The sequence below is a fragment of the Coloeus monedula genome (genome assembly GCF_965178545.1).
Source record: "Coloeus monedula genome assembly, chromosome: 9".
Taxonomy (NCBI): domain Eukaryota; kingdom Metazoa; phylum Chordata; class Aves; order Passeriformes; family Corvidae; genus Coloeus; species Coloeus monedula.
In genome coordinates, this window is record NC_138789.1 from 30503724 (window position 1) to 30526140 (window position 22417).

The following is a 22417-nucleotide window of genomic DNA, read 5'->3' on the forward strand; positions in this document are numbered from 1 at the left end:
TGTATTCCCAGAGCCTCGATGATGTTCTCAATAAATGGCTGTTCAAAGGGAGATGCTATCCTGTGCTGCCTTGGAATATTCCCTGGGATCTGGAGAGCTGATCCTTGGACAGTGGAATAACTTTGTCTGTTTTTAGGCTGAGAATCCACAGCTTTTCCATGGAGGACACAATTCCCAGTGTGTGGCTGCAGCAATGTGAGGCAGCATCCTCCTTCCACAGGTGTGGGACAGCTCTTCCTGGGCCACCCTACATAATTTCCCAGTTTTGAGTGTATTTTCCCCCCTTTTTTTTTTTTAAGACTTTTTGTATTTTTAGCTTATTATCAGCTCTGGCTCAAGTTGTTCTCTTCTGCCATCAGTCCTTGGAGCTGGAGATCAGCAGTCCTTCCTTTTGCCATCACTGTTGTGACAGGTAAATGAGGAGCCAGCCCTCATTCCAAGGCTTTCCCCCTTGGAATCCTGCTGCAAATCCATTTGGATTGGGTTCACCGAGGCCAGGAGCCACCTCCTTCTCCCTTTTCCTTGCTAGAGAACCCTGAAGCCATTTTTCAATACTGATTTTTTTTTAAATTAAAGTCTTAAACTTTGCCTTTCAAGCTTTGGGATGTGACCAGGATCCACATTTACAAAGCTTAAAAAATCCCAATCAAAAATCCCTCCTTCCTCAGCTGCTGAAACTGCTTCACAAACAGGAGCCAGGAGCTTTTCTGGGATTCTGCCTGTATGTATTGATAAATTCACTTGTAATATTTTGTTTCAACTGTTTGTATATGCAACTTTCTCAACTTGTTACACTTTTCAATGAAAATAAATTGTTGGTACTTAGTTCAAGTGGATTTTTGTGGGAGGGAAACAGCCCTGGACTCCTTAAATCAGGTAAGGTAGGAAAAGGTTTTGGAAGTTCCATTTTAAAACCTCTCCTCTGTTTAATTTCTGATTAAAAAGGGAGGCACGTGGAGAAAAAAAAAATTTCTTTATTAGATTTGTTTGTATAAAGAGTAACAAAGTGCTTACAGATTGAATTCAGCTTCCTACGTGACATACAGAAACAGTAACACTGTAAAAATAAATCTGACCTCCTTGGAGCTCATAATTACAATTTTTTATATATATTTATATATATATATATATAGACCTCTTCCTATTATTGCCAAAACTTGAGTATCTCTTGAGAGCATTTTCCATCTTCCAGGTGTGGGAGGAAAAATGATGGCCCAAGTTTAGGAGCTGGGGCAGCAGGAGCTTCCAGTTAAACCACTCATGGGCTGAGCCTGTGAGTCAAAATGTTCTTTAAAGTTCCTATTCCCTGGGACACCCCTGGGTGCTCAGGCCTCTCTTTCCTTTTGGATAATCCCCTCAGATTCTGGCCGTGGATTGGGTTCTTTTCCATCTCCATTCATTCCTTCCCTGCACATCCCTTGGCACCAGGGATGCACATTCACCCCCTCCAGGGCTACGTCCACTCTGGGAGCTCCAGGGGGTAGAATGTGGGAGTGGAGTTAGGAAAAGCAAATTATTTATCCCAAAACTGGGGTTCTCTGTGCCCACCCCTCCACGCTTCTGGGGGTGGTATTTTTGAACACTTTCTTTTTAAATACCTGTAAGAGCTCAGGACTGGGGCCTGGTGGGTTAAAAAGAGTTGATAATTTTGCCTTCCCTGTGTTTTTATGCCAGAGTTGTTTTCGTTTGTTACTAGAATTTAAGTGCATGTGAAGGATATCTTGTCAGCCAACTTTAAAATTATTAATGGAGCCCTCTTCTATCCACTGGCTCAGCTTTGAGCTGAGAAGTGCAGTGGATTTTCCCAGCTCACATTATCCATCAGCGCAATTCCAATTGTGGCACAACCAGAATCAGAGCAGGATAAAACTGTCCTGCAAGAACAGCAGCAAAGGGAGCTGAAGCTCATTTTGCCCAAACCTTTAAATTCCTTTAATCCAACTCTTCAATCTGTTGGCAAAAGAATCCTTTATAACCACATCAGCCCAGCCAGAGTACAAATTACAGGAGTAAAAAAAAAAAAAGGAATAGCCTTGGGCATAGATAGTTTGCTAGGCATTTAAAGTCCTGACAGTATAAAAAGAATTCATTACATTTTACTCATAATTGTTTCAAATCCTTGGATCAGGTTGTGGAACGTGGTACGTTCATCATGTTTGTAGATCCAGCACTTCCTCATCAGCTGATCCACCTGCCAGCAGAAACAGGGAGTTTTTAAAGGAATGGAACATTTCATTGGGTTTTCCAGTGAAGGTGATGGAGCAGAGTCTCCCTGAATGAACAGAAACCCCTCAGGTGCTGGGCAGGGGCCATTGTGGCAGTTCAGGTTTAAACCAACACAGCAGTTCCACCTGGGGAGCTGCAGCCCAGAACTGCCAAAATCAGAGGGATTCCCAAGGAATTTTCATGGATCCAGGTGCTACAGCAAGTCCTTGACCCAGCTGAAGGGACTTGGGAATGGACTTGGGAATGTTAATATCAAAAAACATCTTAAAACAATGCTTGAAAACCTTGGAAATGCCTTTTCCCAGCACTCCTGAAGGTTTTCCTACCTGAGTGGCCAGGCCTGTGGAACCAGGGAGGTGTGACCCTTCTGGGGCTGAATCAGTGTCCAGACAGGGAGCATCCATCCATCCATCCATCCATCCATCCATCCATCCATCCATCCATCCATCCATCCATCCATCCATCCTTCCTTCCTTCCTTCCTTCCTTCCTTCCATCCATCCATCCATCCCTCCCATCCATCCATCCTTCCATCTGTCTATCTACCTACCTACCTACCTATCCATCCATCCCTCCCTCCTTCCCATCCTTCCATCCATCCGTCCATCCATCCATCCATCCTTCCTTCCTTCCATCCATCCATCCATCCATCCATCCTTCCTTCCTTCCATCTATCTGTCCATCCATCCCTCCTTCCCATCCTTCCGTCTGTCTATCCATCCATCCATCCCTCCATCCATCTACCTACCTGTCTACCTACCTATTTATCTACCTATCCCTCCCTTCCATCCATCCATCCCTCTCTCCCTCCCTTCCATCCACCCATCCCTCCATCCATCCATCCCTCCCTCCACCCCTCCCTCACCTCCTCGGGGCAGGTGGGCGGCCGTGGCAGCCGCTTGTCGTCCTGCAGGACCCGCACGAGCCGTGCCACCGTCATCTGTCCCTGTGTGGGGCCAATCATCTTCAGGAATTCCTGTGGGGACAGCAGGATCAGCTGGGAATCCCTCCCTCCCACTGCAAGGACAACCACCAGGGTGTTTCCCAGGATAAACCCAGGGGGCTGGAGGAAGGTGCTCCCCCTGGAAGGGGTGGAACCAGATGAGCATTAAGGTCCCTCCCACCCCAAATGAGTCTGGGATTCTCTGATTGCTCTTCTTGTTGCCCCAAATGTTTAAAACGATGCATTTAAGGAGCTCTGGGAGCTGTTTCTCTCCCAGCCACTTACTGCCATGGGGCTGGACTCGGAGTCACAGTAGGTGAGGAGTTCATAGAGCGTCACCCCGAAGGACCACACGTCGGAGGCGATGTAGAACTTGCTCTGCAGCAAACACTCCGGGGCGTACCTGAGGACACAAGGGGACAGCGTCACACCCAGAGCTCACAGCCCTGCAACTCGAGACCCACGCTCTCTTTATAGAGTCCTTGCAGGTAAATTAATGTGGGATGCCAAGTAAAGAGCAAAAAGTAATAAAGTGTGTGTTCCACAGCAAGGCACTGTGAAACTAAGGAGATCGAACCCAAAACTGGGAAAATGGATCATTAAGTTCAGGAAGAAATAAACAGCACAAGAGGGGAGTACAGTCCACCAGGTGCCTTTTCCTTGCTCTCATGGTGTATCTTTACTTAGGCCTCTTAGAAAAAATCCTGGGGAGTACAGGAGCACCAGGTCCCTGGGCTGCAGCCTGGTGCCGGGGCCGTACCAGAAGACGGGGCTGTCGCGGTCGTCCTTGACGGTGTAATACTCCTTGTCCGTCTCGATGGCCTTGGTGAGCCCAAAGTCCCCAATCTTCACCCTGTTCTCGCTCTCCACAAGGACATTTCTTGCTGCCAGGTCACGGTGCACGTACTGACAGGAGCCCAGGTAGTCCATGCCCTAGGAGAGGAGAAAAGAAGCCTTTTATTTCCTTTTATTTCTCCTATACTTTAATGCCTTTTTCTCCAGTTCATGCTTCCAATGGCCTGACCACGCTCTGCCCTTTCATCCCTTCCTCCCTTTACAGCTGCACCTTGCTCCTTCCCTCTTGCCAGCACACATTCCAAGTGCTGCTATCCCTCCTAAAGCTCCAAATCCTCCCACAGGAACAACTTTTCACAGCAAACTTTCCAGCAAAGGAACCTCCTCATTATTCCCCTGCTGCTCTTTGTGCCAGTAGCACCCAAAGCACGGGAGAGATTGCTTTATGGGGATAGAGAAGGAGAACGGGCTCGTTCCTGATGTTTTCCACACCCCCTCACCCTGCTGCTGGAACAGAGGAGCTGCAGGCTCAGGGGCCAGCTCACCTTGCAGATCTGAACTGCGTATCTGAGCAGCTGCTTGAGATTGATCTTGTTCTTGTTCCGTGGGAGATACTCCTTCAGGCTCCCAGAGGGAAGGAATTCCATGATGAGTTTAATCCCACTTCCTCCTAAAAAACAGAGCATGTTTAGTTTGCAGACCCTTCTCAAATCAGGAACACCAACAGCTTTTGTACAAGCCCAGAGCACCTGCAGCATTTTAAACATCACATGGCTCATTCCCATCATCCACCCCTGAGCCAATCCACAGGAAAACCTGCTCCAGGCAGGACATTTATACATTCTAAAGGGAAACCCATAGACTTTTTTATATTCTGCAACATTTACCATCTTCTGTGCAAATGCCCTTGTATTTGACGATGTTGTCATGATAAAGATTCCTCAGGATTTCAATTTCCTTCTTGAGGTCAGCGATGTGATTCCCTCCGCTCTCCGGCTTCAGGGATTTCACTGCCACCTGCTCCCCGGTGTTGTCACCTTCTGGGTCATATCTGCACAGTTCCACCTTGCCAAAGTGGCCCTGGGTGGAAGAGAAAGGAGCATCCGTGAGGATAACGCTCTGACAGTGACACCCAGGCACTGATCTGGGTGTTTGTGTGGCACAGCACGGGCTGTGGGGACAGCCAGGCACTGATCTGGGTGTTTGTGTGGCACAGCACGGGCTGTGGGGACAGCCAGGAGCACTGGCTGTGTTCTGTGTTCTGTAGGTGACATTTCTCTTACCTCACCCAAATCCCGGATTCTTTTCAAGAACCTCTTCTCAAAGAGAGTGGGATCCACCTCGGTGACGGGTTTCTTCTCCGAGACAATATCGGGATCTAGGAGGGGAAAAACATCCCAGGTCAGATTCCTGCATGGTCTCAACACTCCAAGGCATCCCTGCTCAATTCCCACTGTCACATCTTTCCTTCCTTAGATCCCACCTGCTTTCTGACAGGGAATCCTCCATCCTCACCTGCAGCCTGGATCTGCTTTCAGACCCACACCCAGATTTGGTGAACTTCCCACTCCATAGCAGTTCCTCAGCTTCCATGAGGTTGAAACAAGAAGCTCTTCAAGGTCCCTCCCAAGCCCTCCCACCCCAGGATTCCACGATCCCTCCCTCCAGGTGCCCCCTGTGCCTTACTCTGCTCCTCCAGTTTGTTGATGTCCCTCATGATGGCCCTGAAGAAGGGTCTCTGGTGGGGGTCGTAGTTCATGCACTGCTTCATCAGATCTGCCAGTTCCTTGCAGGACGGTGTGGCCAGCACAAAGTGCCCCTCGTAGAACCTCTCCTTCTGTGGGAACAAATGGAAATTCCAGGGATTTTAACTCTGTGACTCACAGTTCTGAACTGGGGCAATGGCTGGACTTGAGGAGCTCCTGAGGTCTTTGCCAACCTGAGCAATTCAGTGATTCTACATGAAAGGGTGTGACCATTAAATCCTTATCTCAGTGTGAGCCTTGCCAAGGAAATCCTTTTCAGCTGGAACTCTGATCTCCTACCAACAGAGAATTCCTTTTGTGCTGGATCTGAAGCAGCCACTTTATATCCATCAAGTCTTCAAAAGGTGCTGAATGTTTCCCCTTTCAGAAGTCATTCCCCAGTTATTTATGCACCAGGAAATGTTTGCCAAGGACACACCCGGAGCTCCTCACAGCCCTGACAGCTCCGGGGCAGGTGGGACAAGGCTGGGATGGGCATTCCCAACCCTGCAGGGCTGTCCCAGCTGTGGCCACAGGCAGGAAGGGCACAACAAGACTGACTCCAATGCTTTAGATTGCAGTGAGCAGCAGCAGTGTCCATGGGAGACCCTTTGGAATCCAAAAACCCCAAGAGTAGAATCACTGAGCTGTTTGGGAGAAACCTCACTCAGCTTCTAACTGGACACAGGGGTTAGAAAAGGCTGGGAGAACTGGGATTGTCCAGCCTGGAGAAGAGAAGGCTCCAAAGAGACTTCAGAGCCTCTTCCAGTGCCTAAAGGGGCTCCAGGGGACTTGGGACAAGGGGGAAAACTGAAGGGCCCAAGAGGATGGATCCAAGGTGAAGTTTGTGTAACAGTTTTACCTCTGCTAAGGTCTTGTCTTTCAGTGGAATTTCTCCATTATAGCAGATTTCCCACAGGGTTGTACCAAAGCTCCACTTGTCTGCTGCAATGCTGAGGTTTTTGGAATCCTCAACACACTCAGGTGCAATCCAGGGGATCCTCTCAACACGCTCTGGGATAAAACACATTGGCACTGAATATCACAGGAGGGAAAACCAGCCTTTAGCTGGTTTCTTGTCTGAAATAAACTGGAGCTGCAGAATCTGTCCACTTTCAGGGAAGTCTTGATTCTCAAATCCCTGTTTTCATAAGGATGTTCCTGTGGCTTTTACAGGCTCGTGCCTGGAGCCATCCACAAACCGAGATTCCTTTTGTGTTATCTCACTGGACACATTTTGTAAGAGAAATGAATGCTCTGAACACCCACTGTGCATTTGCAGATCCGTGAAAGCTGATTACTTCTATTCCAGAGCCAGTTCTGGCTGCTATAAATGACATTCATCCCTTTCCCCTTCCCTGGGAATGTGATCCCTGGACATACCTTGCCTGGACAGCACCGTTATGGGGATTCCTGGGTCACTCAGCTTTATGAAAGGCCCATATTCAGTATCAATTCCCTCTCTGGCCAGCAGGATGTTCTTGGTGCACACATTCCCATGCACCAAATCCTTGTCCTCCTACAGATAAGCAGGGAAAGAACAGTGAGTGGGATGCTCTGCAAGTGCTCCAGGATATCCACACCACAGGGGATCTCTAAAATACTCCAAGCTGAAATCCAAAATTACAGCTGGGAAGAAATTGGAGAAAAAGGAGGAGTAGGGAAACAGAGTGTTCCCACTTCACTCTTCCTGGGGGGGAATGGGTTCCCCACTAGGCCAAGGTGCCTTGGCCAAGGTGCCTCTTACCAGGTAGCTCAGGGCACTTGCAAGTTGTTTGGCCACTTTGAATTTCCATGGGGTTGTGAGAACTTCACTTTTCTTATGCATGAACAGATCCAGAGGCCCACATTCAACAAACTCTTCAACCATGATATCTACAAAGGCAGGTGCAGAAAGTCAGTGCTGCAAGAAATTGTTTGGAGTCATTTAATTTGTGTTCCCACCTCCCCCTGTGCCCCCAGCCGAGATGGTTGGAAAATGTCTTTATTTCACCTTGCCCAAGGTTTATTTCAGTGCTCAAGAGTCCAGATTAAAATGCTGAGGGGCTTCACGTGGCAAATGAACATTAAAGCTGGAAGCATTTCAAGGGAATGCTGCCACCGGGTGGTTTGTATCCACACTGCCCCAGCCCCTCTGGCATTCACCCTGGAAGACTCTTACTCAAACACAGCATTGGAAGGGGAAATTTATTTGGAGAAAGGCCTTTACAGCTGCTCTGGTGTCCCAGTTCCATCCTGGAAAGCTCCAGAGGCAGCAGCTGCCAACCCTGTCCCTGCTCCAAGGCTGCCCATGTCCCTCCCAGCTGCCATTCCCTGGACTCACTCTCCACGTCCCGGACGCAGACGCCGTGCAGGAGCACGATGTGCTTGTGGGACACCTGCCTCATCATGCTGGCTGTCTCAAAGAATGCCTGGGGAAAGGGAGAGAAATCACATCCAACTGCTGCTCCCAGGGCAGCATTCCAAGAGTTTCCCACATCCAGAGCACCACGGAACAGCAACACATCAAAATCCCTGGGTTTAATCACACGAAGGGTCAGCAGGGGGGGGATGTGTCCCATGGGGTGCCTAAAGCTGGGATGAGCTCGATCTTCAGCATTTCCCCACTCCCAGCCCTTTTTTAAAAGTTATCCATGTACAACACACACAAGGAAAACACTTGCCAAGGAAATGTCTCTGTGGCTGGGGTCCAGGACTTTGAGCAGGACTCGGATCTCTTTTTCATTCTGATATCCTTCGTTCTCATCATCCTTGAGGCTGAGCATCCCTGAGTAAATCTGGGTCCTGGTCCCTCTTCCCAGGTGTTCTCCCTGAGACACAACAGCAGGGATTTGTCAGACAGGAAGCACACAAGGTTTACACCAATATTTATTGGAATCTATGCTTTTTTCTGTCTCTGGTTGATGTGGTTGCAGATTTAAATTTATTCCAGCGAGAACCCAGTGACAGGGAGTTATTTTTGCTTCAGTGAGCTCTGAGCATCATCCCCACGTGAATTCCTTGGATATTACAACTCCACTAACATCCAGCAGGTTCCCTGGGATTGAGCATTCCCAGACTAAACAAATGAATAAACAGCTGGGCTCTTATTCACAAGAAGCTGCTCCTGAGGTGATCTTTAGTGTGTTTCCAAAAGTGAGAGGAAGTAATATTTACTGCAAGGCTTTGTTTGGGGAAGCAATTTCCTCCAAAATAACAGAGGATTCTGCCTTGGGATATTTTTGCAGGAAGCCTGGATGCTGACTGTAAACACACCAACCCAAACCCAACCTCCGTCTGCAGTGATGCAACTAAAAACCCCCCCAAACCTTTTTATTTCACAGAAGAAGCCACGTGCCTGATTTAAGAGCTCTTTTTAGAAACGTTAAATCTGATTTAAGTGCATTCCAACCCCTGTGTGTTTGCTAAGGTTTATTCAGGTGACCTGAATAAATAACTACACAGACATGGGGAAATTTGAAAATTTAGGGAGGTTTCGAACACAGAATTCTGACTGCTCAGAGCTTTTGAATACTTCACCTTTTTCACTGTAGGATATTGTCTTAAACCTCTGTTTCTCTGATAAGTCAGGCTTTAAAAAATACACCACAACAAACCAGCTCCCCAGAAATGACCTTAAACCCCCTCTTTTCCTTTAGAAAACTGCTTAAAAATCAATTTGATTTCCAGTGAAAGGCATCCCTCTCCTCAGCTCTCCTTTATCCACACAAGGCCATACAAACATTGGGGTTCTGGAATCAGAGGCTTAAATGCAAATAAAGCTCCAAGTCAGGTTTGCTGAGGGGAAGTGGGAGTGGCAGGAGCAGCCAGCAGGGGGTGATTGGTGTCCCCTGGCCGGGAGCAGGGACAGCCACACTCGTGGGCTGCAGGGCAGCTCAGCACCCACCTGCACGATCTCCTCCTTGCGGATCCGATGGAAGCTCAGCTGTCCCATGGGATACACTGGCTGCCACTCCTGGGCCTTCTTGGTGGCCACCAGCAAGTTGGAGATTTCTGCAAGGCAGGGGAAGAAAATATCCTTAAAGCTTTTCAAAGAAACTGCACTCCCCCTTCCCAGTAATAACATGGATGTCAATGCTCCTGCCTTTAAATCCCCAAAAATCGGGAGGAAAAAAGAGACTTGGACTTGACCTCTGCTCCTCATTCAACAGGAGAATCACTAAAGCACAGTTTCATATTTGTATTTTAAGTAGAGTTATCATCAGCCAGATCAGGGTGATACTGAGCAACTGAACAGTTTTCTGCACAAAGCTTGAAAGAGAAAATACCTCTGCTGTACATGGAATAAAATGGAATAAAATATCCCACATTCCCTCCTGCCAGCAGATCCATCTCCTTTCCAGTGTGCAAGGGGGAGTCTCATTTCCTCCTCACCTCCTTCCAAATTCCCTGTACTCTGGGAAACACCACCAGTGTTCCCAGGGCACTGGAATGAAACTGGGGAGTGAGGAATGAGCAGAAGGAAAAGACTCAAAAATCCAGAGCTTCCTCCCCACTGCTGCGGGGTAGAGCCAGAAGTTTTGCACAGGAATTCTGCCTTCCAGGCATTATTTATTGGGAGAGGATGGATTGGGATGTGTGTGGCCATCTGGGCTTCCCCCTGCTGGGAGCAGAAGGTGGAACTCTGGAAAGCACCAGGAATAACCACACCCTCCAAACTGCTTTAGTCCTGCATCCCCTGAACTTCTTCCTGAATACCTGATTAAATATTCAGAAAAGGAAAAAAAACCACCAGGAAAGAGACAGAACAGGGAATATGCACTGAATCCTGCTGGAACTAAAGCCAGGGAGAAGCTGAAGTGGGCAATCAACTCCCTGACCCATTTTGTTTTATTTTATCCCAAATCCAGCCATCAAAATGTAACCAAAACATCAAATGTGCAATGTCCTCCTGCTCCAGACCATTACCCCCGTTCTTTGTGCAGAGTGTGAGAAGCTCAGGGACTCTCCCAAGGCCTCGGAGCAGCAGGTAATTGATGTGGCTCAGTTATTCCCCTGCTTCTAACAGGAAACCATTATCAGCTCAGCACAATCACCCCACTGTGCTTCCTCTCTCGCACAAAATTCAGCTGCAAGACGCTCGCAGTTCATAGCAAACATCTCCAGAGAGTGCTGCCATCACTCAACAACTGCCCCATTGTCCCTCAGATGGGACCTCACAGATGATTTCCTGCCAGCAGCCTCTTCAGGACATCAGCTGGGACCAAAACCCTTCCCTGCTGCCTCGTGCAGATGAATTATTGAGCACCAGCTCACAGTGAGAGCAAACAGAGCAGCTTCCAGCTCTCCTTTCCCCTCCTCAAACCTGTTCCTGGCACCTGTTTTGCTTCTGACAAAACTCCTCCTCCCCAGAGAAGGAAAAAACTTTAAACTACTTCTTTTTAAAGAGCTTCACTGCAGGATACAGCACTAGGAACACCCTAAAGAAGCCTCCTGTTCCTGGAGTTTGCTCCCTTGCAACAACAAAACCCTGCAGGGCCAGGCTACCTCTGGGTCTGGGCTGGCAGCACCTCTTCAGGGTGAAGCTGATGTTGTCTGTCCGAAGGATTTGTCCCTTCAAGTGATCCATGAGGTCTTTCAGGGATGCAAAGGATTTGTTGGAGCCATGGAGGAAGTACCCCCCTTTCTTCACCTCAATCTGGAAGTTCTTGTAGGGGCCTGAGTTATTCATCACCTGGTATTGGGGGGAGAGGGAAAAAAAGAAAGCAAACAGAATCACTGGAGTGAAAGAATGTTTGCAAAGCCATCAAAGCCTCTCAAAACCTTGGCATCACCCGTAGGACCAGCTCATCACCTGCTCCTAAGCCAAGGTCCTCTAATCAAACTGCAACAAAGCAGAAAAAATCCTAAAATTCCTGGAATTTTCACTCCCAGGAGGCTCAAAGAGCAGAAGAGCAGCAACATGAAGATGACGCAGTCACCCAACAAGCCCAAATTACGGCTTTCTTTTTGCAGAGCCTGAGAATATGCAGAAGTTTTGCCTCTTCTGGAGGAATTTTTTCTTCCTTTGGTCAAGAATTGCAGAATCTGGAGCAGGGTTTTGAAATCTCAACTTAGAAATAGCGAAACTCCCATCGCAACCCCAGATGGTTCAAGCACTGAAACGAAATCTCAGGCTGGTGTTGAGACCTTCCAGTTGCGCTCAGAGGTGTTGGGGAAGGGCTGAACTTCTGAACTTCCCCATCTCAAGAGCTTTCAAGGTCTCCCCTCTGCAGTTTTGGGTCACCTCTCCCTTCCCTCTTTTCCAAGAGAAAATTCCTTTCTTGTTTCACTGTTAAAAGACAGAGCTGATCATCTTTTTTTTTTGGCAAATATCTACGAGAGATAACCCCAGGATCAAATATCCCTTCCTGACTCACCACTGATTCCATGACCATTTCTTCCTAAGATCATTTTATTAGTAGTATTATTAGTAAATTTTATTAGTAGTATTATTATTAGTATTAATTTCTTTATTATTATTCCTGTATGAACACTTTAAATATTCTCCCAAACCACCAAGTCAGCTGCAGGCTTCCAGCTGAGGCCAGTGTGGCAGTAAAATCCATCCAGGGAATTAAATCCACGCTCAAAAAGGCTCAAGGGAAGGTGAAGTGACAAATTCTCCGTGTCATGAGTTTAAAATACTTAATTTTTATCACATTCCTGCACAGTTTGATTGGGAGGAATGGAAATGTTCTGGATCTAATTAATCCTATTTGGAGAGACAGCACAAAGGTGTGGAGAAAAAAGCCAATTCCCTCCAACAGAGATCAGGGTGACTGCCCTAAGGACAAAAACACATCCCCAGGGATTCCAGGGAGCAGATTCCTGCTGGGAATGCCACAGCTGGCTGTACCTCTGAGCCTTCCAAACACGTCACAGTCATGAGGATGTGGTTGAAGTTTGTGCAGCTCCACCTCAGCACGTACATCCCCACCTCGTTCCCCTCCTGCCTCAGCTTGTTGATGGCATATTCCGTGCTGGAAGGGAATGGACAGTGAGCAAAACCAACAAGGGAGCATCCAAAAATCTGTTCTTGGGAAGGAACACGAGAGCAAGCCTCTATTTGGGGTGTAACAGTAACTTAGAAATATGTATATTATTATTAAAACAGGATTTAAGGGTGCACTGCTCACCTTGGGCTGCCCAGAGCAAGGGAAGAAGGATTTGTTAAAGGGAATTCTGCATCCAACACTGTACAGGTAAATTCTGGGATTTCTACAATTTGCAGCTTAAACATAAAGGGAAAAACCACAAAGGTGGGTGGAGGGAAGAGAATTCCTTCAGGGTTTAAAAACCCAAGGCTTTGTTCATCCATCCAAGGACTCCTGGGGAGAGTGTAGAGACAACTCTCTACCTAAAATATTCCCATGTGTCCATGGAGGAAACTCTTGAAAAACTCCTTCACTGCAGAAACACTGGGTTTGTAGATGAGTAAAGAGACAAACACTGATTTTTTCCTTAGCAAAATTAAGTTTTTTCCAACCCTTTGGTAACCACCACCCATCCAAACCCTGGCTTTCCTCAGCAGATTCACTATGAGAGGAATTATCCAAAAAACCCCTCCAAAGGCAGAAGTGACTGACCAGATGGGCCCGTGGCAGCCGTTCTTGATGTTGTGCTGGATGAGGGGAGGAGCCACATCAGTGCACAGGTAGTGGTGGGCATCTGCTGTGAGCCTGAAGTAGCCATCGACCAGCGAGGTGAAGGACAGGGCCTCGGCGTGGGAGCTCAGCTTCAACTCCTGCCACAAAACACAGGGAAGAGCCCTTACAGCTCTGCCACGACACCTTGGGAATGCTGGAACATCCAGCTACTTCTGGCTACAGGATTTTGGTGTTTGATGAGCCAGCAGTGGCCATTCCTGCCCTCCTCTGTCCTGGCTGCACGCTCCGTTCTCCAACATCGCAAGGTCTGCAACTCCACGTGGGATCTGTGAGGGAAACTTTAGTGCCAGTGTGGGCACAACTGCACTCACCCACTTCTAACAGCCACTTCTGCTCTGCCCAGTGTCAAGGGCGGCACATTTTGTGTTATTTACACTCAAAATGTCCCTCAGGAGGTTGTCACCTTCTGTCCAAGCCCACCCCAGGTCCCCATGGAAGGGAAATGATCCCAGGTTTGGTTCTCACCATCCTTTTGTTATCCTGCTTGTTGATGCTGACTGTGGACTCCTTGATGACAATGTGGGTGATTTCAGGGAAATAGGAAAAGTTGTTCCACGTCTCCCGAAGTTTGTGTTTTTCCTCTTCCTTTTTGGTTTTGCCATCAGATTTTTTCTTCTTCTCTTTCTCTGTCTGTACAGGCTGCAAATGTATTTGGGACAAAAGCTTCAATTAAAACATTTTTAGCACAGTGTTTTTACTCTAAACCAAAAATCCATTCTATAACTACAGAATAATAATATAAAATATAGAATATAATGCAGTGCAATATACAGAATAAAGTTACTGAATTCTGGAATGTTTTTTGCAGAGTCTTTCATTTTCCTGGTAAAAGGCTTGCCCACACAGGCTGTCCAGTGTCCATCCTTGGAACCTTTCAAGATAAAAGCCCTGAGCAACCTGGTCTGGTCTCAAAGCTAAGCCAAAAAAGGGCTGGAACTTCCTGAGGTTCTTCCAACCTGGATAATCCTGTAATCCCATAAAAGCCCCTCCAATAAAAAGCTGCTTGAAGACCACAACTATTTTTTAACAGCTATTATGTCCCAAAAAATCCTCTAATTCCCATTTCTCATGGGCTACTTACACTTGGCTTGAGCCTCCACTGAATCCCATTGTTTCCTGTCACCATCACTTCATACTTCTCATTGTCTCCACAATTAAATTTATTTATCTCATTCTCAGCAGAAATCAGCAAAAACGAAGTCTCAAAAATCTCTGCCCCGTAATATTTGGTCAGGATCTCCATGGTGGATAAATATTTAACCTTCAGATCCCGTGGGGAGACGCTGTTGTTGCAGATGGTTTTGTTGTTGAACTCCTTCAGGAAATGCTTGAAAACGTTATTGATCCGAATCCTGGTTAAGAAATTCCTCTGCCTGATGGTCTTGTTCAAAGTTTCAGGGATATAATGCTTGTAACTAGAAGGAAAAACAAGGCTGTGGATTCGATTCCTCCTGGGAGAGGAGCAGAGCCAGCAGGGACAGAGGATTTAGCCCAGCTCACCTGATGTCCTTGGGAAGCTCGGGCAGCTTCACGTTTTTCTTGATGGCATCGTGGGAGATTGCCAGGACAGCCATTCCCAGACACTCATTCTCAATCTCATGGACCTCCTGCTCGTTTTTGGGGTCACGGATGGGTGCCAGGCCCTTCACTAAGTCATACTGGCCCTTAACAGGAACAAAAAACTCCAAATTACCCATTTGGTCTTTCCCAGAGTTTGTTTTTGAGCAGGAATTCATCCCTTGGCTCTCCTTGGGCAAAGAGAAGCTGGAACCTCATCCCCTTCTTTTATACATCAGCCCACCAAAAATTCACTTTTTTTTTTTTAAATTACTTACAGAAATCACCAGCCCTGGCTCCTTTTAGTACCTTCAATGGTTTTTTTCTGGTCCACCAGAACAACTTTGTGTCTCTGTTTTATCTCTGCCCTTCCCATCCAAGTCTCCATGAATCTCATGGACTCATCCCTAAGCCAAGTCCTGCTCTGGGACAGCCTGAAAAGTGTTTGGCTACCAAAGAGCAAAAACATTTCTGTGCCTCACTGCTTTAATGTTTCCCTGGAATTCTCTTTCATTGTGGTTTCCCAACTAAACAAGGATTTGCTGGAGCAGCTCCATGTTGTCTCTTTTTCTGAAGGGCAAAGTCCTATTTCCAAGTGTAAAAATCCTGCAGGAATTCTACTCAAGAACAAAAAAATGAGTTTTTCTCAGGACACTCAATTTGCTCTTTCATCAACCTGAATTTTCCCTTTTTTTTTTTGTGAAACCAGGCAGCTTCTGCTTTGAAAAATCCTTTGGAAGGTGCAAGAGGAGAGCAAACCTGGATCTGAGCAGGCAGTGGGGTTATCAATCTTTATCACCATGGGGTTATCAGTAAGTGGTTATCAATGTTTTAACATGACCCAGTAAAGAAACCTCATTCAGAGGACCCAGCCCTGCCAGATCTCCCTGTGCTGCTGCTCCTCTCCAGGCCTGAATGTCACAGCTCACAAAATGTCTCACAAAAGGTGACTGACAGCGTTTATAAACACAAATAATTCACCTCTAAAATCATAAATAATAATAATAAATTAATAATTATAAATAATAATTCTATAATAAAACATAATATAATTAACCATCTATAAAAATACATCCCTTTTTGGACTGTGAGAGTTCCTTTACACCTTCTATCAGTCATTTTTCTTCATGTACCAAATTCTCTTCTCTCCACCAGGCAGAGGCACCAATAAAACCCTTTCAATACTCACAGGATACATTATGTGTATTTTAAGAGTTTGAGAAGAGGTTTTTAAAGCAGAATCCCATCTTTTTGTGGGAATACAGCATCAGAGACAACTCCAACCTGTGCAAAGATGTATTCCAGGGAATTGGCATCCAGGATGGGGGTTCCCTCTGGGGCCAGCTTCTTGTCATAGGCCTTGGCCTTCCTTGGGGAATGTCTCCACACCGAGGGCTCGCTCTCACTGGTCCCGTGCCAGTTGGTGAAATAATATCTGGCAAAAAAAGAGTCAGAAACTTTAAAAACTTCTTGGGAAAAGCCTCCATTCCCACAAGATATTTTGGACTTTGAAAAGCAAAGCAGTTAAAAAGCAAAAATCGGTCAAACTTCCGCCTTAAGCTTAAGTGGTCCCACACTCCAAGCACGTTCCTGGCCTGAGGAACTGGGTGAAAATGATTGAATTATTATATATTATTATAGGGTTTTTCCTTTTTTTTTTTGTTATAGAGACAGAGCACCTCTCCTGTGAGGAAAGACTGAGAGAATTGGGATTGTTCAGCCTGGAGAGGAGAAGGCTCCAGGGAGAGCTCCGAGCCCCTGGCAGGGCCTGAAGGGGCTCCAGGAGAGCTGCAGAGGGACTGGGGACAAGGCCTGGAGGGACAGGACCCAGGGAATGGCTTCCCAGTGCCAGAGGGCAGGGCTGGATGGGAGATTGGGAAGGAATTGTTCCCTGGGAGGGTGGGCAGGCCCTGGCACAGGGTGCCCAGAGCAGCTGGGGCTGCCCCTGGATCCCTGGCAGTGCCCAAGGCCAGGCTGGACATTGGGGCTGGGAGCAGCCTGGGACAGTGGGAGGTGTCCCTGGGGTGAGATGGGATGGAATTTAAGATCCCTCCCAACCCAAATCAGTCTGGGATTGACATTTATAAAGCCCCAAATCTGCAGTGGTCAAGGCTGGAGTGCCTCAGCCTCAGTGCAGAGTCAGGATCTTCAGCAAAATAAAATTAATATTTTTAGTTAAGCTCTTCTCAGGCAGGAACTCCAACCCAAAACTGCACCAAGAACTCCTGAGAAGAAGATACTGAAGAAGAAGGTACTCAAGAACCAGAAGATACTCAAGAACTCCTTGGGCTGAAGTGTAAAGAGCAGAGCAAAGCAAACCCTTCTGAAATCCAAAGGAAATGCCTTTGTTTCCCTCTTCTCCTGCAGAAGAGGAGTCAGAATTAACAACTCCAATTCTTTTGTTATTTCCTGAAAATAATTATGGGCAAGGTATTATGCATTGTTTGTAACTGAGGGGAGAATTTGCTCCTTTCCTATGAAACTGCTCTGATTAAGGCAACATTTAGGAGCTACAGAAACAATTCCAGCTCCATTGTTTGGGGGATGAGTAAATGAAGGAGAATCTTTTCCTTGGAAAGCTCAATGGATTTGTGTGAGTGGGGGACAGATTTTTGCTATTCCCCTTCCACAAACAGGAACAGGAGCACAGATTTCCCCATTCCCAAGCAAGCTGGAAAGGAGATTGTGCCCCTGAGCTCCAGGAGCAGGAGCCAGCCCTCCCTCAGAGCATCTTCCAGGGCAGGGGAGCTGGGAAGAGGGATTTGGGAATCACTTGGGAAGGTGGATTTGGATTTCAGCCTGGCCAGGGAGTGCTGGAAATGCTGGAGGGGCCCTGCTGTTCTCACTCACTTCCAGCAGCTCCTTCTTTCCAGAGCTTCCACAAAATTGTGTTATCCCAGAATGGGCTGGAAGGGACCTGAAGGATCATCTCCTTCCAAAATCCCTCCAGAAGGGATTTGGATCCCTTTTCCACACCAAGAAACAAACCCAGCTAGGGAAGAGTTAAACTCCTCCTGCTCTGTGTGCCAATGACTCCAGGATATTACAAAATCCTGGGGTTTCTCATGTTGGAGCCTATTTTCTTTTTTAAAAAAAAGAACTTGAGGCAAGTGTAAAAAACACAGGCTGCTCCCAAAGTTTCAGTGAAAAGTCCTTTTAAAAGATGACCAAAAGTGCAGCAGCATCTGGCACTGATTTGGTGGGGAGAGGAGGAGGAGGAGGAGGAGGAGGAGGAGGAGGAGGAGGAGGAGTTCACACAGAAAACAAAAAGCTTTCAGCAGTGGGAGAGAAGTCCAACCCCTAAAAACATTTCAAACCAGACAAATCCTTTCATTTTTGAGCTAGAATTTCAAAAGGACAGGACTAAAACCTCTCAAAGTAATCAAAAATATGAATTATTTCATTTCTAAATTATCATCAACAGTTAATCCACTGCTCTATTTAAAAGGCCCAGACCATTTTCCTTTTTTAAAATTCATTTAGGGACCAGTTTCACAACCCAAAATCCACAACAAATAAATGAAATCAAGGAAAACACCACCAGGACACAACAGTATTCCTGGAAAAATGGGAATCTTTGGATTTCAGGGCTTAACTCCTTCTGAAATGCATCTGAAATTATGTAAAATCCGTATTTGTGGCCCAAAGTTTGACAGTTTTCATTGGTGGAGTACAAGGGACAAAAGAGATTTCCCTGCCAAACTCCAAATCCCAACTCCAAAGCTGCAAAAAACAATAATAAACCAGCAGAACTTTTCATTCTGGAAAGCAGGGGCTTTTCCACAGCTTCATTCTACGAAATGGTGCAACAGGAAAAATGCAGAAAATAAAGCTCAGCACAAATTAATTTTGTTCATAATTATTTTCAGGAAATAACAAAAGAATTGGAGTCATTAATTATCTTAAATCACCTTTCTGGGTTATGAACAACCAAAGATTCTTTTTAAGAGGCAGCTGTTTAAGCAATTTTAAGGAAGGTGCTTCCCATCATTCCCCCAGGGCAGGAACAAAAACACCAAACACAGCAAAAATTGGGTTTTAAGGATTAAAAGTTCTTAATTAATTAAAATTTAAAAGTTAATTATTAAAAATTAATTAAATTCAAGAGTTCTTAATTCATTAAAAGGATTAAATCCCCACAACTGCACTTTAAATATCACTTTCTTTTACTGAGGGAAACAAAGAATTTCAGGCTCAGGGGAAATTTCACATTACACCAGAGATTTTTATTATTCAGGGTATTGTTACTGTGGCTGATCTCAGAGCAAGAAAGGGCACCCAGTGCTCTGTAAAAACCTTTTAGAGTCTCTCAATTTCATTATTTTGTGGTGTTTATCTGCCCAACCTCATCACAGCTGGGTAAATCTGAGATCAGCCAGGGTTAAGGCATTAATAACACTAATAAAAGAAAAAAGAAAACTACTACAGCATCCTCTTCCTCCTCCAAAACCAGCAATTGTCATGACTTGAAAAGCAAAGTTCAGTCATTTTTCCTTGTAGCAGCTGATCCAACAATAACAATTCCAGTCTGGAATCCAAAAATCACATTGCAGAGCCCTCTCTTTGCATCTCCCTGCACCCCAAACTGACCCAGGGTGGGTGAAGATGATTTACAAGGTTATTTTCTTACAGTTGTCCCTCGAAGAATCAATTAATCTGTGGAGTTTCTGGATTAATTATTCCTGCAAGCAAAGTTTATTTCGTGTATTTTTCACCTGTATCCTGCACTTAAAGCTCATATTGATAGATGAAGAGTCAGAATAAAAATAATAATTAAAAACAGAAGCAAAAATGTGCAGAATTAGATTTCTATCAAACCCTAAAAGGATGAAAACTTTCCTTGCTCAGAATTCCTGCCTTCATTCCCACTGGCTGAGGCCAGAGCACCCTCTCAGCCCCAAATCTCAGTAATGCCTGTGCTGGATTTCCAGGATGCCACCTGGGGGTACCTCTGAGCCAAAGATCCTGGGATTCTCCTGGCTCCTGGTTTCATTTTTCCAAACCTTCCCCAGCCCAGTCCCACAGATCCCTTGCAGTCCTGGAGAATTCCAAAAGCAAGAGCCTGATGCTTTTTCCTTTTAAGAGTAAAACTCCCACTGACTTCAGAGGGAATTGGAACACTTCAAACAGGAATTCATCCAGAAAAACAGTGACCCAATGGGTTGGAGCCAATTTTCCAATTAACTTTGACCTTGTTCACTGCCAGCTTTGTGAAGAGAACTTCTTGTGGTTTTTCACCTTCTGGGCCTTTTTTCTGAGGTGGAATCCCAAAGATGCAAAGAAATCAGGAGATATTTGAAGCTCCTGCTGCTCATCTCTCCTCTAAGCTGTGCAAAGCAAGCTGCTGCTTTTGGTTTTGCTTCCCTGCTTCTTCAGGGAGCTCAGAAGAAGAAGAAATATCATTTTCCAGGTGTTTTCCCTTACCTCATGCGATAATGGAGCCTGAAGGATGATTTTTCCTCTACCTTGAAGACCTGGTTTGGTGCATACCAGAGCTTTTTGTTCTCATCATACAGGGCAAAGAGGTTGTGGCACAGAGGGGACACAGCTGTCACAAAAACACACAAAGGGATGAATCACAGGGCTCCAGTGCACACCCACACCCCAAAACACAACTGCATAAAGCAAATATTGGATCATGAAGAGAAACTGATACTGGGATTAGATAAAAACAAACATTAGGAAGGAAAGGTTGAGGTGGAGCTGTCACCTTGGTTCAGCTGGGTGTGGGGTGTATTAAACAGATTGTTCTGGTGTTAAAGTGATTCCCAAATCCTGATTTTGCCAAGGTCTGAGCTTGAGGAGAAGTGACTTAAAACCTTGATTTTGTCCAGGTCACAGAAATGGGAGTTTTACCAAACCCACCCCTTTGTTCTCAGCTTTATTTTACCAATGAATTCAACCCCCAGAGGTAAAAGAGGAGATTTTAACAAACAAGAAGCAAGCTTTGGTCATTCCCCAGAGGGGTTTCCAGCTAAGAAGAGACTTTGATATGAATGGGCTGATCTGCTTTAACTTTGCATTTCCTCCCTCCCAGATTAAACGATGTTGTGCTGTGTTTACAGGTCTGGTTGAATTCCTTGTTTTGGTTCTGGGAGCAGCTGCACCATCTGGGGGTTCACAGCCCTAAAAAAGCAGCTCCTGCACACCAACATAAATAGGGGGGTGTTAAATACCCCTCACTTTGCTTAAATCTCTTAAAAAACAACAATCATTTGAGGAGGTTTGTCCTGCAGATTCCCATCCTTTCACCCATTCCCATGGAAGAGGAGCAATTAGGCAAATGAGCTGAAGGCTATTACAAGAATCCAGGTGATGTAGGCACAGGAAATATTTGAGAGCTGCAGGAAAATTCCTGCCCAGTTCACCTGTTCACACCCCCACAGCAGCTGGATAACACTGGGTGTTCCATGGGGAACAGGAAAGGGCAGGAAAGAACCCCAGAGCCGTAAATACAAAAGCACACTGGCTTATGAGATCCAACAGAGATTAAATCCACTTTTTCCTGTGGAATTACAGGTATTTTGCTGAGCCCCAGCCCAGAGGGAACAGCACGGGACAGGCCCTGACACGTGAGGGATGCACACGAGGTAAAAGCAGCTTTGTGGGGCTTTACTGGGACAGGGTGGCTCTGATGGACACACAGAGGATGCCTCACTTTGGGTGCTGAGCTGAAATAAACCCAAATACTCACAACACCTCTGGGCAGCCTCAATGCACAGCTCCTCCGAGGTGAACTCGCCGCTGGAGTAACAAATGGGGGCTTTGTCCTGCAGGTAGAAGAGGATTTCCAGCCCCTGGTGTTGAGCTTCCAGGTTGAGTTCATTTTTCTTGGTGCTCCTCATTTTCGCACAGAAAGCCATGGCTTTGCAATCTTCTTTTACGTTGAGATACTGGGAGAGGAGGGAAAAGAGCAAAGGGAAACGTGAGGGGGAGCTGAATCCAGAACACAAATCCATCACTGCTGGCACGAGGGGCCAGGCACCACGGCTCTCAAAATCCTCAGGTGGGAAGCTGATTCTTCAAAGCCAGCGAGGTGAAAAGGGGAAAAAAGCAATGTCAGTGATTATTCTGGTTCTGGGAACTCTGCTCCAAATCATTCCCTTCTCTTCTGGTGGCTCCACAGCTTTTCTGAAAGGTTTCTCTTCTCACTGTAAAGCACAACTTTCATATCCTTCAGCACTTAATTGGCTGGAAAACAACACTTGAGACTGAGTGATTTAAACAGCTCATTTTATGTTTCCTTTTTTAAAAAGTCAGCTTCTATTTTTACAACCCCTTAACAGCAAAATACTTCTCACTGTTTTCTCCCCTCTCACCCTTTGTGTTTGAAACTCCCATCACTTTATGAGTCATGGTGTATTTTATAAGATTTATTGGCATTTATCTTTTATTACTACTTCTCTCTCTCTCCAGGAGGAAAGAGTAGCACTGAGTGGGTTTAATGCAAGAGCTTTTAGATTAGCAAGGATGCACAACAGGGCAGCTCTGACTCAAAAGAAA

At 46.1% G+C, this 22417-nt stretch overlaps 1 protein-coding gene across 1 annotated transcript in view; it reads right to left on the reverse strand.

The window, feature by feature from the left end:
• Positions 1–958: 958 nt before the first annotated feature.
• Positions 959–22417, reverse strand: part of JAK1 (Janus kinase 1) — a 45092-nt gene continuing 23633 nt past the window's right edge. Inside the window, exons 3-25 of the mRNA XM_082287549.1 lie at positions 21609–21807; positions 20339–20462; positions 16199–16349; positions 14858–15021; positions 14439–14772; positions 13823–13996; positions 13277–13434; positions 12547–12670; positions 11196–11382; positions 9595–9701; positions 8372–8518; positions 8032–8119; positions 7456–7583; positions 7092–7227; positions 6571–6722; positions 5650–5800; positions 5247–5341; positions 4851–5043; positions 4509–4633; positions 3929–4101; positions 3454–3571; positions 3091–3201; positions 959–2191 (exon numbers count right to left, since the gene is read on the reverse strand). Coding sequence (XP_082143675.1) covers positions 2090–2191; positions 3091–3201; positions 3454–3571; positions 3929–4101; positions 4509–4633; positions 4851–5043; positions 5247–5341; positions 5650–5800; positions 6571–6722; positions 7092–7227; positions 7456–7583; positions 8032–8119; positions 8372–8518; positions 9595–9701; positions 11196–11382; positions 12547–12670; positions 13277–13434; positions 13823–13996; positions 14439–14772; positions 14858–15021; positions 16199–16349; positions 20339–20462; positions 21609–21807 — 3441 coding nt within the window. The 3' untranslated portion in view covers positions 959–2089. The remainder of the gene's footprint in view (positions 2192–3090; positions 3202–3453; positions 3572–3928; positions 4102–4508; positions 4634–4850; positions 5044–5246; positions 5342–5649; positions 5801–6570; positions 6723–7091; positions 7228–7455; positions 7584–8031; positions 8120–8371; positions 8519–9594; positions 9702–11195; positions 11383–12546; positions 12671–13276; positions 13435–13822; positions 13997–14438; positions 14773–14857; positions 15022–16198; positions 16350–20338; positions 20463–21608; positions 21808–22417) is intronic.